The sequence below is a fragment of the Nannobrachium achirus genome (assembly GCF_963921795.1).
Source record: "Nannobrachium achirus genome assembly, chromosome: 11".
Classification (NCBI taxonomy): Eukaryota; Metazoa; Chordata; class Actinopteri; order Myctophiformes; family Myctophidae; genus Nannobrachium; species Nannobrachium achirus.
The window spans coordinates 35,792,283-35,811,495 of record NC_137820.1 but is presented as its reverse complement, the minus strand read 5'-3'; the positions used below and the strand labels follow the sequence as shown (position 1 = coordinate 35,811,495).

Below are 19,213 nucleotides of genomic sequence, written 5' to 3'. Positions count from 1 at the left end.
GCATAAAAGGGATTATGTTAGTGTGACATCACAGTGAAGCCAGAGCGTGATGTCAGAGCGGCATACCCATTCTGTTAGAGTGGTTCCCCTGACATCACAGTGACATCAGAGCATGATGACATCATGATGACACATTTTTACGGTCTATGGGTTTGCCCATAGACCGTAAAGATGTGTACACGTCTACACGTCTACACGCGGACAAGCTGTGACATTTCTCATCAGGGGCGTCAATTGGGTATGGCAGGGGTATGCAGCTGCCATACCCTGGGTCCAGGTGGGGGAGATAAAAGTTAGTTCTAAATATGAATCCATGAATGTCTCTTTGTCTATCTGTGTGGGTTATTATGTTGGTAAATTACAGTAAAATAACTACAAATGCGAAATTTAACAAAATGGTCACTTTAACAAGGTATTATAATTATATTATAGTTATATAATTATATATGATATGTGTACTTCTTAAAATAAATATATCATGCCTGTTGCTAAGGTATGGCAACATGACTGGTGTCTTGCACGCGCGCCTTCCGCGTGCAAGACAACAGTCATGTTGCCATACCTTAGCTTTTTCTGAACTGACGCCACTGTTTCTCATGGTAAAAAACTGATGATGATGATTTTTTAACTTACCATTGTGTGTGTGTGTGTGTGTGTTTCAGGATGTCCTGAAGGCGTGCCAGGAGCAGATAGAGCGCGTGCTGGTTAGCAGCCTGCGTGAAGGTCGCCAGCAGCAGCAGCAGCAGCAGACACACAGAGGACCCAGCAGTAATAAGGGTCTGGACCCACTGGACCAGGCCTCCACACCCACCGATGTCCGGGACATCAACCTCTGAAGCCACCACCAGGGGGCTCCATCGTGCAGGATCCAACAGAGAGAAGAAAAAAAGAAAGAAAATCTATAGTTTTTTTTTTGAAAGAAGAGAAGAAAAACGACAAAACAACAACAAAAAAAAGATATACAAACAATCCTTTGAAAGAGAGAGAGAGAGAGAGGGAGAGAGAGAGAGGAGGAAAAAAGTGCTGGCTTGTTTTTATAGATTTCTATTTTTTCGAAGAAAAAAAGAATTGTCAAACCATGTTCCCAATGTACATTATGAAATCAAAGCTATTTTAGATATACAAACAGATATTCTATGATACTTATATCCAAAAACAAAAAACAAACAAAAAAAATATATATGAATTTGATATTGAGAAAAAAAACTCCATGGTGCCTTGTATTTACAGAAGGGAAGCCAGTCGTATTTTACGTTCTGTTTTTGATTGTATGATCAGTAACTTATATCTTAACCATAGCTTGATGATAAGGCATTTAAACATGGGGGGAAACAACAGCGTTCCAATCACATTATATGAGATCCCAATGAGACAAAAGTTTTTTTTTTCTTTTTCCTTAAATTATCATCTTTATTAAACGTATGGATGGTTGGTCTACCAGAGGACATTGTTTTAGGATCTTCAGACAATGAGAAAGAAGCTCTCATGCTGCCATGGCCCTGGCCATGCGCTGGAGATGAGAGAGTTCAGAACATTGAGATCAACAGTGAGTAGGACCCCAATTCCAGGGAATCCTGAGGATTTAATATTGTTGTTGTTATTATTATTATTATTAATATTATTATTATTATTATTGAGGGACATGAATTCCGAGAAATAGAGTTGAATGTGATCGACATGCTCCTTCTGTCAGGCTGCTTGTTCGCGTGGGCGTGTCTGTCTGTCTGTCTGTGTGCGTGTGGGTAGTTACTGTAATACAAGCTTGTGCGTTTCCGTGTGTGTGTGTGTGTGTGCGTGTTACTCTGTATCTATATTAGCGGTGTGCATTATTCCAATGAGGTGTGATGCGCTTGAGCAGCTTTCCAAGCCTAGTCTTCAAGTCTATGGCCTAAAGTCTTCAAGTCTATAGCCTCAAATCTTTAAGTCTATAGCCTCTCAAGTCTTCAAGTCCAATAGCCGCAAGTCTTTAAGTCTATAGCCTTGAGTCTTTTAGTCTAGTCTATAGTCTATACGTCTAGGCGCATAGTCACAAAGCTTAATTCTGTAATAAAGGACTATTGGAGTAAGCCACGGCTATATGGATGCTATGTCTGTCATTTGAACAGGACTATATGCTATAATATCACTGTCTCCATACAATATCAGTGTGTATGGTGATCTGTTGTTGGCTAACAATGAGCTCATGATGCATTGCATTCTCATCAATGAGGTTGCATACATATTCATATGGCTATTGAAACGATGAGGACTTTTCACTTATCTTTCCAACAGCATGTTTTATCCCGAGATCTTCCAGCCTCAAGGTCAGAGGGGATTTGAGATGTTTTATCACTGCCATCATTCAGAGTCAAAGAGAGCTTTGCTCACGTCTTTTACAAAAACGACGCACGCAGAGCCAAGCTCTGGACGACGTTATGCTTCGAGGGGTTACTGAGACAGCCCGGACATTTCAGAGTATTTCCTCCAGCGATGAGATGCTGGTGTGAGCTATCTTTTTTCTATTTTATATGGTTAATTCATAATGTATTTTTGTAAGTTTAGGTCCTGGGGCGTCCTTCCCTTCCTAGAAATGTAGTCAAAAAGTACAATATCAAGTACAGATAAAAATGTACTTAAAGTATATAGTACTCAAGTAAGTGTACTTAAGTTACTGTCCTACTGTTGAGAATACATCGGGCCAAAGGAAGTGGACTCTCTTTCATGACTTGTTCCTCTGCGGTTGGTGACCCCTCGGAAAGCAGAAGTCGGCAGGGTGCGTCGTCGCTATAATGGCCGTTCATGCGGAAGTACCTTAATGCCGCATTGAGTGACGTAATGGACACGTTATTATTTCACACGTACAGTGTGAGCCGGAGCGCCTGAATGGAGTGGAAAAGCTGAGGTCAAGTGTTTCAGAGTCTAGAGGACTTTGGATTCTTCTTTATTTCGCAGCGAGAGAATGAGGTGCGCGCGACAGCGTCGCGGCATCCGAAAAGGGCAAAGCTACAAGCTAGCAGTTTTGCTATTTTTGGTCTGTGACGAAGTATGAATCGGGGCCTGAAGAGAGCGTGAGGAGAACTTGGGAAGGCACATGGTAGAGTAGAGTAGAGAGGGTTGTTTTTTTTGTGCAGGATCATGCTGCTTGTTTAGGCGATTGTGATGACGTACGTATAAGGCCTGTGGCCAGCCCAAAGGCCTTAAGTTAAAACTTTGGTATCTTGCCTATTATGCTGGATTTATACTCCCATCGCACGACGGTGTCGCTTAAACACCGTGCATCGTTAGCTTGAAGGTCAGTCATTTTGGGGACAAGTGCCACCGCCGCGTGACCGGAGTATACGAATCAGGCATTAGCGTTGTGTTGAATTGTACATCATTTGTCGTGACGGAGGTCCACAGAGACACGTTCCAAGTGAGAAAGAGTACAGATGCAGATTGTACAAAATTGAGCTTAAGACTATACACTGCCAGATGGTCATCATTCAGATGCTGCTCTATCAATTGCATCTGGAGTTCCACATGGGGCCGCGTCAGGTCCCCTATGATTTCAATGGCAAAGCACTTTGAAAACATTCTCCCCAAGAGACAAATGAAATGAAATGCGTTCGGCGGGCGGGAGGAGGTGAATAGATGTTTTCTATGTCCTTGTTATAGCCTTTTCTTTGGTTTACTTTGTAGGGCTGGTTTCCCAATCCTCAGACGCTCCCTCGGCAAGCAGGAGTCAATTAAATACGCTTATTGCGACTTATTAGAGGACATTCCTATCGAGACATAAAACAAACTAAAAGAAGAAAAAAAAAAAAACATTCCGAAAAGTAGAAGGGAGGTCTGACCATTTTTGTGTGATTGAAAAAAGAAAATACAAAAGGCCAATGCAAAGTGGAAAATGCATACATACCATTAGTTGATTTTATGAATTTAGTTTTTCTTTTCTTTTATTTTTTTTTTGCATCATGAAATATTGGTTGTACTTGAATTTATTTAGTATAGTTTTTCTTTTTGTTTTTTTGTTTTGTTTTCATTTTTGATCAGCTTCACAAAAACGTTAAAAAAAAGTCACACTGAACTGGTCAGAAGACAGTGTGGTTTGAATTTGTTTTAAAGTGTAAAAAAAAAAGAACGAAGAAAAAAAAACATCAAGCCATTCTTCTGTCCAAACACACTTTTAATTCATGTGTGTGTCGTTTGAGTGGCTGGTCAGTTATCTATTGTTGCTTTGTGTGCGTTGTTCTCCGTTCAGTGGGCAGGTGGTCAAACCCTTTTTAATCCCCTACCAGGTTTGCTGCTTCTGTCAAAACTTTGGCAAGGGGTTTCGATAAGCCAACTAGACATCAACACCAAACCAGAAAGAGTTTTCTATTTTTCTTTCTTGTTTTGACACAAAACAGAAGGCATTGCTCTTTTCTAACGGCAAGGCAGGTTTGCATTATGCCTTGTTCTTTCTTGGGTATTTAGGTTGACTTTTCTGAATGCACGACTGAAGAAGAATGTGGGGAATTGACCCGACGCCTCCTTTGGCTTTGTTCAGGCACGCAGGCAAATCCCGCTTGGTTTCTCAAATCTTTTAGGTCTGACTGCCCGCCCTGTTGTTCACAGGGCGATCAGAGCATATTTGTGTATGGTTCATACCTATCTGCATCGGTTTTGCTACAGTAACAACGTAATGACACAGCCGTGAGTGATACTTAACTTACTCACGACTCACAAGCTTACAAGCGCTGCGGATGCGACGTGTTGTAGCTTGTAGATCGTACATTTTTGTGGGGCAAGGACAACAAACCATAAACAGGGTCCAGACTGAGACAAGAAATCATGTTTGAATCGTATGTAAAACCACCTAAGATCTAATCTGATTCCAGTCTGGATACTGTAGGTAAAACAGGGGATTTGTGTTGCCAGTGCGAACATATGCCTTCTGATGTATGTACGTTATGTTTAACCACTTGAACCCAACATGCCCTTTCTGGGGGGAACATTGTGCCAAAAAAAGAAAATAGCTGATCTCCAAGCCCACAACACACGATGCAACACGCTACGTTTGTGGTCCTGTAGATCGGCTATTTTTGGCAAAGAGATTTGTCCCAAGTACGTTTTTTATTAAGAATAAAGGGTTTAAGTGGTTTAACGGGGTTGTCTAGTTTTCTTAAGGTTAAGAGATACTGTATTCCAAAGTGAAGGGGAGAACAGGAGGGGTGTGAAGACATCAAGAGAAAAAAAAGTGTCAATATTTTTTATTGAGTTATTGTTGTCTTTTTTTGCGCTGCTAAAAGCTATGATTTTTTTGTTTCATTTCTTATATACAAAAGAAAAAATAACATTACAGTAGTTGTGATGTCACTTGAGTGTGCTGCTATTTTATAAACATTTGTATTATAATATAATTATTTTACTTGCTTAAGAGATACATTGAGATAAAAAACGAAAACGAAAAAAAAAGAAAAAAACGAAGTAGATGGTTGATAGAAGAACATGGAATGAGTATTTCGACTGGAAATGTTCTGTGTACAGTTATGACAGTTTGCTTAGATAGCATGTCTCCCCCCCCCCCCCCTTTTTTGTTTTGTTTTGTATCATTTTTTTTTTTTGCTCCTTTTTTCCCGTCACATTCTGCATCTTTGGTATTTCTTTATACCTCAGGTTTATTGGACGAAACAAACAAACACAAATCCATCACCTATACCTCTTGCAGTTAGGGAGACCGCCGTTGGACGCAAAAAGAAAACGGTACAGCGAAAACAAAACGAGGAACTAAACCAGAAAACAACGTGGACACTTTTTGCTGTATTTGTGGATTACCCTCGCTGTACCGTCCTTTTCATCTCGTTTCTTTTCCGAGACGAGACGGATTAATGACGCAACGACGACGGACTCCCACCTGGACTCAAAAGTGATAATGGCGGAGGGGGGCGGGGCATCCCGGAGGCGTGTTCACGCGCGTTGGTGTCGGTGCCACGCGCTACATCCGAGACGTGTGTCTGTGGGTTGGTTCTCATGAGGGGGGCCGAATTACTTGATTTCTAGATCCATCACGGTCACATAATGTCAGTCAAATCTGAATTCTGTTTTGTTACGGCAGGGGTCTTCAACAGGGGGGTCCGGGACCCCCTAGGGGGTCTTCAGAGTTACTACAAGGGGGGCCATCAAATGTTTGTGTGGTGGGAACTTTTTATTTTATTATTATTATAATTTTTTACAATAACCACTTGAACCCCAGAATTACTTCTCTGTGGGGAACATTAGACGGAAATAGCAGATCTACAAGCTCACAATGCCTTGGATCGGCCTATTGAGGGTTTAAGTGGTTAACTGTCTTAAAATACGCATTAACATAAATGATAGTGATAGTAACACTGATGATAGTGCTTTCAAACAAGTAGCTATCTATGAAAGGTTTTAATCTGCAACATGTTAAACAATATGCAGTGGGGGTCTCTGCTTCATCTCTCTCTCAGCTAAGGGGTCCTTGGCCTGAAAAATGTTGAAGATCCCTGTGTTACGGTATCATGATATGGTGTGTGTGTATGTGTGTGTGTGTGTGTGTGTGTGTGTGTGTGTGTGTGTGTGTGTGTGTGTGTGCTGTGTGTGTGTGTGTGCGTGCGCGGTGGTGAAGTGGAAGAAAAAAAAGGAAAAAAGAAAAACATAAATATACTTGTCTGAACGTTTCAACATAGGGCTGGGTGACATAATACCGACATCATAAAGATATTGTGATGTGAGAATAGATATTGTCTGGGAATTTTAGATTATTCGAACCGTGATATGGCATAAATTGTCTTTTCCTGCCTTCAGTCACTTAAGCCTTATTTTATACTTGCTAAAATATCCGATCTACAAGCTCACAATTTGAGCTTATAGATCTGACCTTTTTTAATTTTATTTGTTTTTTGTTTGTTTTCTTTGTGAAAAATTCAACACACTATCGAAATCGTTTGATTTCGATCGTATCGCCCAGCCCTATTTCAATATCACCGATGTCTTTTTGGGGGGGACTTGTGGCCCCCCTCCCCCCTCCCCCTCACCGTAATCACATCATGTACCTCAATGTCTGTCGCACAACCTCTGTTCAATAAACTTCTGCTTTAATGAGTGTGACAACATATCACTTTTACTGACCGTTTCAACTCTCCTTGTGTCTCGTGTCTTTAAAATGGTAAAGGTGCTGTAAGTCGTTTTTGGGTTAGAAGAAAAAGTAAATGTTTGAAGAAAAGATTAAAGCTCTATGAATATATCGTCGTCGTCGGGTGGAAACCTTGTATGTCCAAAACCGTTCGTTTTGCACTTATCATTTTAAAAATGACTTAAACTAGTGAAAACAGCCGATCTACAAGCACACAACGCCTCGCAACAACAACAATGGGGTTAACCCATTTAGACATTATTACGCATTATTTTGTGCTTTAACTATTGAAAAATAGCAGATATACAAGCTCACAGCGCGGCACTCGGTGCCAGGCTGTGAGCTTGTATATCTGCTATTTTTCAATAGCTAAAGTATAAAACAATTAAGGTCCCTCCACCTTGGGCCCTGGTAACTCAGTCCCACTTCCCCCCCCCCCCCCCCCCTTGTGACGCCCCTGGCCTGGGTACCTGTTCAGTGGATTGGTTTTGTCACTTCGCGTCTCAGCCTGGCCAGGCTCCTATCTCCAAGGGAGGCGGGACATAGAAAACGAGTGGAAACCACTCGCGGCTTCTGATTGGTCTGTGGTGCAGGTGGTGGGACAAATACACCACCAGTGTGTATTGGCTGGCTGATGACGGAGCTATACCCTAACCCTCTGATTTGTTGGAACAACATCCAATCAGCAACGACGTCGCCTTTGTAACAGATGATGTTTGGAAATACGAGTCTTATAGAGGCTTGCCACAAGTTGCCTGACTGAGAAGCCAAGTGACAAAACCAATCACTGAACGTACTCTTTAGAAACCAGAAAATACATTTTCAGAGTAGAGTAGAGAGTAGGTTACCCATTTAGGAACTTTAATTTTATATAGTGTTCCAGTTCATAACGTGTCTGCTCATTTCTTTGTGACATCACGTTCAAATTGCAATCCTGTATCCTCTATCCTGATTGGATAAAACTAGTATCCTACCTGAAAATGCATTTTCTGTTCATTAAAGAGATGGAGAGACGGAGACCCCTGTTACTGAGAAATCACTATTATATAGCAATGATACTATCATAATATAGAGCTATGTAACACATACTTAAAAAATAAAATAAAAAAATCACTTACCACCCCTTTACATGATCAGATGTGTGTGTGCGTGTGCGTGTGTGTGTGTGCGTGCGCGCGCGTGCGTGGGTGTGTGTGTGCGTGTAGGCTACTTGTATAACTATATAGCACTTGCCTATAGTCTTAATTCGAGAAATAGACATTGTGCCTGGTACTCACTAGACCAGGCACAGACTAGACTGCTTGTTATATTGTAAAAAATAAAATAAGAAATAAAATAAAAATACAATAAGGAAAATATTCTGGTTAGAATTTGACATTTAGAGGTCAGGTTTAGTGGTCAGGGTTACAGTTTTGCCTGAAAAATAGCCGATCTACAAGCCTATACAAAACAATGTGCTGCAGTGCTTCCCTATATTCTGGAGGGAACATTCACCCCAAAATAGCAGATGTAGATCTACTAATTTTGGTGTAGCACAAATCTTTTTGGATGGGGTCCCTGCAGTTACATATCAATTTGGGGTCCTTGACGTGAACATGTTTGAGAACCACTGGTCTAATTGGATAAGCATTATTTAGTTATGTCATTTTAAAACTCTCAACGTTTACATTGTGGCTCCCTCTAGTGGCCAGACATGGTCATTTTACTTGAAGATTAATTGTCATGAAAATAATTGCAATTAAGCATTTGTGTTGTTGGCATTAAACATAAATAAAAAATGCATTTATTGTAGATCTGCTATTTATGCTATTTTTCAACATGGAAATGATTCTGACAATTCAGCAAAATAATTCTGATTATTTCAAATAATTGTGATTAGGTGATTATTTAATTATTGTGACAGGCCAATATTTGATTTATCTTTTTTTTTTAATGTCAAACAATATCAAAATAGCTACAGCAGCGCTATTCAACCTGCGGCCCGCGGGCCCCTGCGGCATGTTTAAGGTCCGTCATGTTCATACCAATAAAATAAATTTTGGCTACTTTCAGCGTGGACAAATAATTTTTCAGTTTCTCTCCAAAACCACTAGAAAACAATTTTTATCTTGTTTTATACAACACCTTTTTGCTATTTTATTTGTTCCAGATGGAAGTGTGGCTGTTTTCTGTGTGTTTCCCGTCATTTTTAGTAGTGTTACAAAACCATTGTCTAAATGTCCAAAATAGGACTAGCCACTGAGCCATCTTAAATTGAGTAGCCCTGGCATACAGCATTGAATTGAGCCTCTCTTTCGGTCGTCCTCAGACAAGCTTCCATCGGAGTCTCCAGCCCAGAACAAATTAATTAGGGTTGTGCTTGGTCTTCCTCCTCAGACCCACCTTACCGATCATCACCACGAAAGTGCACCGGGGCTGTTAAGTATGACATAATTTTGTAGGCAGAGGAGAATTTCTGCCCCCAGTTTCCGTGAATCTTTTTACTATTTTTACTATTTACACATTTTTCTTCTCTTTGTTGTTGAAAGGAAAGAGTTAGAATTATACTTTAGTCGTTATTTTTGTCTCGGATCTGTTGAAATAGCGAGGAACAGAAAATGCTCTGGGGGCAGAGTTCTCCTCTGCCTACAAAATGATGTCACGGCTTAAAAGCCCCCGGCCTGGTGTACAAGATACACTACACCTCCAAGATAACCATGTACCTGACAAACTACTTCTTAAAGGTCAACGATGTTCACGATCACAACACCAGAGGCAGCTCCACTAATCATCATCAACGTAGATTTAACACTAAACAAGGCTCTAACTCGTTCTCCTGCTATACCATCAACATGTGGAACACCCTTCCACAAGCCACGAGAGCAAATCCCTAGCCTCCTTCAAAATTGGTATGAAAAGTCACCTTCAGACAGCTGCTACCTGTGATTTGTAAATAGACTAAGCCCCCATGCTCTCCCCCCCTTTTTTCTTTTTTTTCTGCCTTTGTATTTGATGTTATGCTTTTGAAACTGATATTATCCTAGAAAAAGTACTATGTTCTATCCATCTGTCTTTCAATGTTATATGAAATACTTGTTACGGCCAGCCGTATTTGTATTAATTATTATTTGGTTATAATTTTGGTTTTGATAGTTAGTTGAGAATTTTTTTTGTATTTTGTGGCTTGTGTTATATTGTTTCCCATTTGTGTTCTATAAGGTGGAGAATGATGCTGAGAGAGAATGCTGTGAGACTGGAGAGTTAGGTGTGGTGCTGATTGGTGGAATAGAGTGTGAAGTGGCTGATGTAGTGTTGCAGATTGACAGGCCCGCCTCTGGTCCTGTCCCCTACTCCTGATTCGCCAAGTCCATCCACGCCCTAGCCATGGTTGGCTGTGCTTCTGGCTCATCATCTATAAAGCCTTCACTTTGCTCTGATACTGTTGGGGACTGGCAGCTTTAAAAGCAGCAGAGACTCAAGCCCTCTCGTCCGCCAGCCTTTTGTAACCTTTTTGTTTTCTTTAGTTCGCCTTTAATTATCCTCAGTACTTTAGTTGTTTTTCTGTGAGTTAATAGTTGTCTGCGTCCGTCCGTCCGTCCGTCCGTCCGTCCGTCTGTCCTCCGAGTTTGTGGTCAGCTAATCTCCGGCGCCGTTGGCCCGATCGCTGCCAAACTGAGCACACACACTCCCTGGATGCCAATTCAGAACCTCTGCCCCACATTTTTGCCAGACCCAGGGGGTCGGCCTACATAAGGCTTTGTCGGTCTGTCGGTCTGTCGGTCGGTCGGTCGGTCCCTCTTTTCCTCAGTGTCCCTCTTTTCCTCAGTGTGCCTGTGTTTGCCTCTGACTGCTCATCTGCCCCTCCCTTCCCTTGCTCGGCTGATTGCCTTGAGTGCCGTCACCTGTACGGGACCAGCTGAGTTGAGTTGGCTGACGAGCTGCTGAGACTATAAATTCCTGTGTGTTCATGTGTTAGTTCAGTGCTGCAAAACATTTGCCCCACAGCCATACTAGTGAAAACAGCCCATCTACAAGCTCACAAACATTTCCAGCTGCTCAGCCTATAAAATCCTGTGTGTTCATGTGTTAGTTCAGTGCCATACTAGTCAAAACAGCCGATCTACAAGCTCACTACACTTTGTTGCTGAGACTATAAAATCCTGTGTGTTCATGTGTTAGTTCAGTGCCATACTAGTGAAAACAGCCGATCTACAAGCTCACTACGCTTTGTTGCTGAGACTATAAAATCCTGTGTGTTCATGTGTTAGTTCAGTGCCATACTAGTTTTCATTGCGGGTCTGGCACAACCAGGTGACCTGGTCTAGTTTATTGAGACTAGGCCTATATGAGGTGGAACCATGAGGTAAAGTGGTACTAAAATTGGAACGATACAGAGAAGATAAGTATGGTGCCATGCTAAAATTGGAACAATACAGAAAAGATTAGCTTGGCACCATAGTAACAAAGACAAATGTGGTCTAGAAACGCAAACCGTGAGCTTACAAACCACTGACATAGGTCTGCTGCCACAGAAGCATGGAAAAGCTTTGTCATTAACCATCACCATAGTAATGAATCAATACCATGGAAGATCACACAGGTCTTGATTATGTAACTGTCGTTAACCATCACCATAATAATGAATCAATACCATGGAAGATCACACAGGTCTTGATTATGTAACTGTTGATATGCATTCTGTATTGCTTAATGTTAGGATGCAATCTGTTAAAGAAATTTAACATTTGGCTAGTGTTGTTAAAAATCCTTGTACCATTATTTCAGTATGTCCTGTTGTTTTTTTATGTTTTACTTTATTCTTGTGTTACTTTCATTTCCTGTTCTACTCTGTTACCACCCTGTAGACAATAGGGCTTCCGGTGTGTTCCAAGATTTCTAGCGGAAGTCTGTGTTTAACGGACGTTACGTCATGCGATGCGGGTCTGTTTACATTCCCCAGCGAAAAAACTAAAATAGATTGTAGCTCTTAACTCGCTCTTAATAGGTGTAACATTGCTTGAATCAATGTTTTTGTTTGTATATTGTTTATTGCAAAAAATACAGCTTCCGGTGAAATTCTCACGGCGGAAGTTGAACGTGTTCTGCCTTCTATTGTCACCAGGCTTTTCTCTTCGGAGATGAGTAAGCCTGGCTACGCGAGGCTACTCTGTTACCGTCTTATCTCACCTCCCTGTGCTTGCTGGTTTTCTCCACCTGTGTCCTGTTAGTCTCTTAGCCAATCCCTGTGTTGATTGTCAGTTGTGTTCACCTGTGTCTGGTTAACCATGTGAGTATTTAAACCCTCAGTTTCTTGAGATCTCTGCCAGTAGTTAAATGCTTACACAGTGTTCAGTAGCAGTAGCTACGATTTAGTGGTCTCAATTGTTTGCCTATGTTTATTCTTGTGCTCCTGTGTTTGGTGGGGAAAAAAAACATTGTCTATTAGATCTGCTCTGCCTCTTGACTAACACTTGAGTCACACCCTGACTAAAAGGGGTTTAGTATGTTTTATGGGAGTAATCTATGAAAAATGTCACATAACGTCATGCTAAAAAAATAATGTCATACTTTCTTGTGAGGCTAAATTGTTTGCAGTACAGCTATCAGTTGTTTGTTTAAATAATTGGTGTTTTTTTTTTTTTTGCAATAAATACATAAAATGGAAGTGGTAGTTTTCAATTTATGTAATTTATCAGAACAGCTCAAAGCAATGCAGTTCAGAAGTTTTCTCGAATAAACTTAATTTAGATAATCAATTAAGCTATGGTTATAATACCACATTGTGAAACTAGTTGCAAACATAGTCATATTTTTTATTCAAAAGTGAAAACCGCAAATGCACTTGATCATCTTGATCATCTGAAACTAATAAAATGTGCTTTCAATGAACGTGTAAATCTGGGTGTTCTAATGAGATTGTTTTAAAGAACAACCTAAATTGCAGTTGTCATAATGAACCCTGGTCATAAGAGGGTGTATCTAGTAGATTCAGTCACTCTGTCAGGGGTAGAGGTGTTTGCTGTGGATTTTCATCTATTGACCTGCAGGCTCTCCTTTTTACTTTAAATATAACCTCCGACATGATAGTAGTGTGAAAATCCTGATGGTGCAGTGGTAAAGCAGAGGACTCACAACTTGAAGGTTGTGGGTTTGAATCTCACTACTGGAAAGTCTTCGACTTTGGTCTTTTTAAGGCGAAGCGCATGGAATCAGCCCACCTCCCTCGTCAACCCCTCTTTTAGCTCTGGTAGGAGAGGGAGGAGCCCAACCTTTTCTTCACGCCCTCTTTTAACTCCGGTAGGAGAGGGTGGAGCATAGATAAAGCCCACCTCTAGGGGGAGGAGTTTAGGACATTTACATATTAATTACATAATTAATTATTTTTATTGTATGTTTTTTTAGGCATTTGTTAGTGTGTAATTATGTTTGTACCCCATCACAAGTTTTTACTTGTGATGGGGGAAAATTACCTCATAATGCCGGTCATGAGGTAATTTTTACCTAAAGTTTATTTGGTGAGGCATTGCAGAATGTCTTGAGGAAAATACGATTATTTTGTGTTTATATTGTAGCCTACATTGTTTACAAATAATAATAATACATGTCAAAGTTATTTTGTAAGTAATTCCATCAATAAATAATAAATAAAATCGAAGAAATGTAATGAGGAAAATAAAAATAAATAAGGTAATAGAATTACCTTATGACCACAGGAAGGAAGTCCGTTATTATGCTTTGTTGTGAATCCAATCCTTCTCAGTCATATTACTAGATTCTAGCGATCAACAGACTAACTAGATTATATTCTTCTGCTTTCTTATTTTTTATATATATACCACGATGCCTTGTTGTGTACATACTGGCTGTAATAACTCCAGGAGAAAGCTTTCATTTTCGCTAAAGGGGACGCGGTAATCACGCGAGACGCGAGACTTCATTCTTCTTCTCTTGAGGAGTTGAGGTAAATATTGATCCGTTTCAGGAAATGCATGCTGTTTGGGGATTAACTGCGGACTATATCGTCTCTAGGAACTATAAATAAAAGATTTATGATGGAAAAGGTGACTTTGGAGCGGTGAAAATTAGCGCTTTTGGAGGACCTCAATTGACCGCCGTTTTGGCTGTGGGAGAGAGATCTGAGGAGTCCAGGAGAAGTAAAAACTGGAAGGACTATGATAAAAATCCATCATACCAGGTATGTACATACGTGATAAAAGTCTGATTAAGTGGTATTATGTTTTAGTCTGGAATTTTCCTTTAAGTAAGTAAGTAAGTCAGTCATGTCGCCACAAATTTCGGCACGTAATAACTGCCGCACGATTTATGTCACTCCCGCAATATATACATCAAAATGTGCGGCTCGGCCGGGAATGGGGTGCTATTACTTTTCTTGCCGATCTGTGTTACCATGGCAATGTAATTAGCAAAAAACAACGCCTAAAAACCCCATTGACTTTGAATGGGGGACTCCGAAAAAAAAACAACAGAAACTTTCGCGCCACATTACTCTGGCATACTTTTGCCTAGCAACATGATTTAAACTTTAAAACGCTCACACGAATCTGGCCAATAGCGACAAACTGTAGGCTAATTGCTGAAGCCCCGCCCCCTCTGACTTCCAATTGGCTGAGCTTTAAACAGCCATAACTCCAGTTCACAGCATGGTACCGTCTTGAAACTTGGCGTGAGTACTTAAATAGATGGCCAATAGGGACGAGCTGTAATGATAAAAAAAACTCGGTGGGTGGTCCCACAGTCCCAACGGCTAACCGCTACTACCGCTAATGCTAATGCTAACACCAACCACTACACAAGGTTGCATACACTTAGCGAGCTGCAGGCACACTTAAAATGTCTTAGAAATGTTCTTTTCTAGTTTATACTGATTTCTGAAGCTGAGTAGGCTATCCCCTTCCCTTGAATACAGCATTTTGCTTAGAAAAATTTAGAAAAAAAAGTCCAGTTCACATGCAATAGGCCTACATTCAAAATAAAACAGCATAATGTCAAATAAACTACATTTCTTTTTTTCTTTAACAGTTGTAGGCCTAGGCCTACTAGTCAAGGTATTGATGTAATTTGGTTTTAATAATTTACAGATGAGCAGTTTCACACAAAGTCTGTCAATGTTTTATTATTGACCAATGACCATAACACTAAATACATGTTCCCATTGCTATATTTTTTTCTCACGTACCCCCTGCAGTACCCTTGCGTACCCCTAGGGGTACACGCACACTCAAATGCCTGAGCCTGAACTATCCCTTTAAATATATTTATAGTCCGTATTATGACGGTAGGTTTCAGCCAGAGCCCTAGAATGGAGAGTTGCGTCACTCCCGTTCACTTCATGGGGCCAGGTCTTCTACGCACACATCTATTGGCGTATAGTGACAAACGGCCAACCGGACACCAACACGGAGCTAGAAAGGAACGCCCATAAACGTCACATCCGCTTTGAGCGTGGGGGAAAACAAACCACCTTTCCCCATTGAGTTAATACAGCGTAAACAGTACACTATCGTTTTAATCACGTTCAGAGCGATTTTTTTGGACGATAAAACACTCGACAGCCAAGAACAATCCATCAGAAGGACTTCTGGAACGCAATCGTTCACTCGCCGTCGTAAAGTTCACTTATTATTAAGATAACAAGCCTATTATGGATGACTGATTGATTGATTGAACGCACCGCTGTGCAGCACGGAGCTACTGTACCTCGCCACCTCGTCTAAACTACTACTCCTGCCTCATCAAAACCTCTGGAATAAAACGGGACCCAATTTTACTCTTTATACGTTGACCACATATTCAGTCTACTACACCAAATCTATTTTTGCCAATCTATGCCGTGCCAAAAATCAACAAGCTCGCACATAGGTTGGACCCCGGTTATGTTCTCCCTGGCATATAGGAGTCGGAGTTCAAGTGGTTTGTAATCAGAGTCAGATTAATATATTCCCCGCAAATTACACAAGCACTGACTGAGATGGAGATCTGTCGTTTCTGTAGGCTATCCAAGTTACACAAGCATGAGTTGAGATCGGAGATCTGTTTTTCTCTCCATCTACTCTACTCCCTGTGTTACAAAAAAACATGTTTGCACATGCAGTGTTCATTTCAATCCTGGTAGAGACACTAATATTAATATGAGATATGATCAATTAAACGTGCCACAATATAAATCCAACAGCCAGGCCCATTAGTCGTCAATAGATTTGAAACGTGAATATGGTCTAAATCCATTCCCATTGCCTAATACACTTACAATGGCATCCTCCTCCTGTGTCCTTCCCGTAGCCTACGTGTTCCATGAACATCATTGCTGAATTAATGGCCTTTGTTTTTTGATGTGATTAGTGTAATTGATCATGTTCATGAAAATGTGAAAGTGTGTCTCTTACCAGGTGATTAAATCAGTCAGATAACCATGGCATTGATCCGACCAGTCCTATAAGGACAACAATTAATCACGATGCTACTGCAGATAGTTTTTTGTACATTTGCAGTAAGGAATCAATATAATTAAGTACCACTCAGATTATCCCCCGTGCATGTGTCAGAGTTGCACAATATAAGCACCCGTGGTCCCCCTCTTCCCTCTATGCTACAAAACCTGTTTACATTAGTATGTCTTTAATCACCTGGTAGAGACACAATTACAATATATGATCAATTAAACTTACTCTAATATCAAAAAACAACAGTCGTTAAGTCGTCAATGTTGTTTATAGAACACATCGTAGTGAGTTCAAGTAGGATAGAGACCGATCTTTGAATATATGGCAGGATCGACGCCAGTTTAAAAGTATTTTCTGCAGGTTTGAAACTATTTAGGATAGGATTGTGTTGTGTTGCGTTGTGTCAAAATCCGTGCATGATAACAAGCTGTTAATGGCTGTAGACAACTGGAATTCATTTAATGTGCTCTATAACCATCATTGATTAATTAATGCTTTTCGTTTTTTGATACGATAAGTTTAATTTATCATAAAATAAATGTAACAGTGTCTAATACCAGACGGATAGTCTAGATAACCCATGGTCTTTGATGATGCGACCTGTCCTTAATAATATCAGAGAATATTTAATCCCAAAGCTGTTTAATTTTAAATGCATCATTTTTTGTCCATTGGCAACCAATGAATCAATGTAAGACATTGCAATTAATTAAAACATCGCTATACTATTAAAAAATCGGATTTGAAAACACGGAAATACCCATTCTACTAATGGGGGTTGGTGCCTCTATGGTTGGTGCTCTGATTCCCCCACGCTTGACTCCGCCCCCAGCTATGACGCGCTGATGACAGAACTCCGTGTGTGTGTGTGTGAACATAGATATATATAAAGGCTAGATAGCTCACGCCCGCTGTTGGCCAATGGGGACTGACGACGCTACAGGTCGGCCATCTTGGGACAGGACCGATCGCCCAGTTTAACATTCATTTCTATAGTGCATGAACTATTTAAATGACCAGAGCTTGCTCAATTTTCAACCTATTTTGAAACGGATTGGTTTGTTATAAACCTAAGAAACGTAGCTACGTTACTGTATACTTAGAATAATTATAACCATGGATTTCCATATGAAATAACATTAAGTATATAGGTAAAGTAAAGCAATTAGCTATACACACTGTATTTATATTGTAAATATAACATGTAATAGTTCCATTATTAGTAATATTTATATTATTTAATACATTATGTATTAAATGTATCAATGTATTTATTTAATATAAAAAACTGTCTCATTTGGCTTATATTTATTTCATATAAAATAGTCTCATGTTGCCATTCTGTAAAATATGAGATTAGAGATGGGGCTTCAAGGTTATTTTATTAAGGACATAACAAAACCAAATAAACCTCTTTTTTAACTAAAATAATACATTTTATTTCAGCACTGCAACTGCAAGTCATTTCCCAATCAGTAACATGACCAATCCTCCCCTCCCTCTGAAATCAGACCACTAACAGCTAGACGAGTACATACATAATATATACCAACTATAGTCATAACAGCAATAATCATGATATATAAATAATCTTTTTTTTTTGTGTTAAACCCCATGCTGCACAGGTAGCTTTTGGTGGCCCTTGATATTGAAGTAGGCTACATGCAGTACACCTGTTTGAAGGTTCAATGGACCAATATTGTATTGAACAGCTCAACAATGATCAATGAGGTTGGGGGTTAGACTGGAACTGTTGGGGGCTGTTGAGAGGGCGGTGGTGTGGCAGTGTAGAGAGACAGACAGGATTTACCATCATCAAGTATACCTGTAGCATTAACTGAATAGCAAAATCACAGTGGGTTCCTTTTCTCAGATGGCATTCAGTGCACTACTCATGGGCTCATACGTTCTTGCTTGGAGTCAACTTTAAATGTAAAGCCTAAAAAGGAGGTAAACCAGACTCAAATACATTCATTGGGGGAAAAATGACCCATTATTTAACATCTGCATTACTTACAAGAAGACTACACAATTATAGAATGTAGAAGAATGTTTTATTTGATCATTGTTTGCCTGTTATCTCTCCTATGGTACCAGATCAATACAGCATGGAATTGTGGATGAAATGTTTCCATACATATATATATATATACACACATATATATATATATATATATATATATATATATATATATATACAGTATAAACCACTGAGGAACATTGGCTCGAAGCCAAAATTAGGCTTCCGTATGTGCACACAGAGTTTCAGCGAATGGCCTTTAAAAAGGACTGTTTTGGGTAGTCATTTTAGCAATATGGTGCAGCCTCAGCTTAAAAAACAGGGACATAACTAACTTCATCAGTGTATGGTGGTGACTGTCAATGCCTGAGCAAAAACACATCCTCTGAACCTATCCTCCTATCCTATGGGCTGTTTTCATCTGGATTCTGCAGATGCCTGGCGAACGACCCACTCTGCTGCCTTCACCATGCCTTCAGAACAGATGGTATCACCAGACCTCCATTGCTTTTCAGGGTCAGCAGGTGGTAGCTCTTGTCCTTACAGGCAGATTCAGCATCGGTCACAAGGCTGGCCCGGCAGACATCACAGGACAGCTTCTTCAAAGAGCGTCGCACAACAAATCCTGAAATTAGCAGTAGACAGATTATTATAATA

The 19,213-nt window shown here is 40.2% G+C and overlaps 1 protein-coding gene across 1 annotated transcript in view; it reads left to right on the top strand.

The window, feature by feature from the left end:
* Positions 1 to 7,051, top strand: part of ccnd2a (cyclin D2, a) — a 49,310-nt gene extending 42,259 nt beyond the window's left edge. Inside the window, exon 5 of the mRNA XM_080737607.1 lies at positions 663 to 7,051. Within this exon, the coding sequence (XP_080593733.1) occupies positions 663 to 836 (174 nt within the window). The 3' untranslated portion in view covers positions 837 to 7,051. The remainder of the gene's footprint in view (positions 1 to 662) is intronic.
* The last annotated feature ends 12,162 nt before the right edge of the window (positions 7,052 to 19,213 follow it).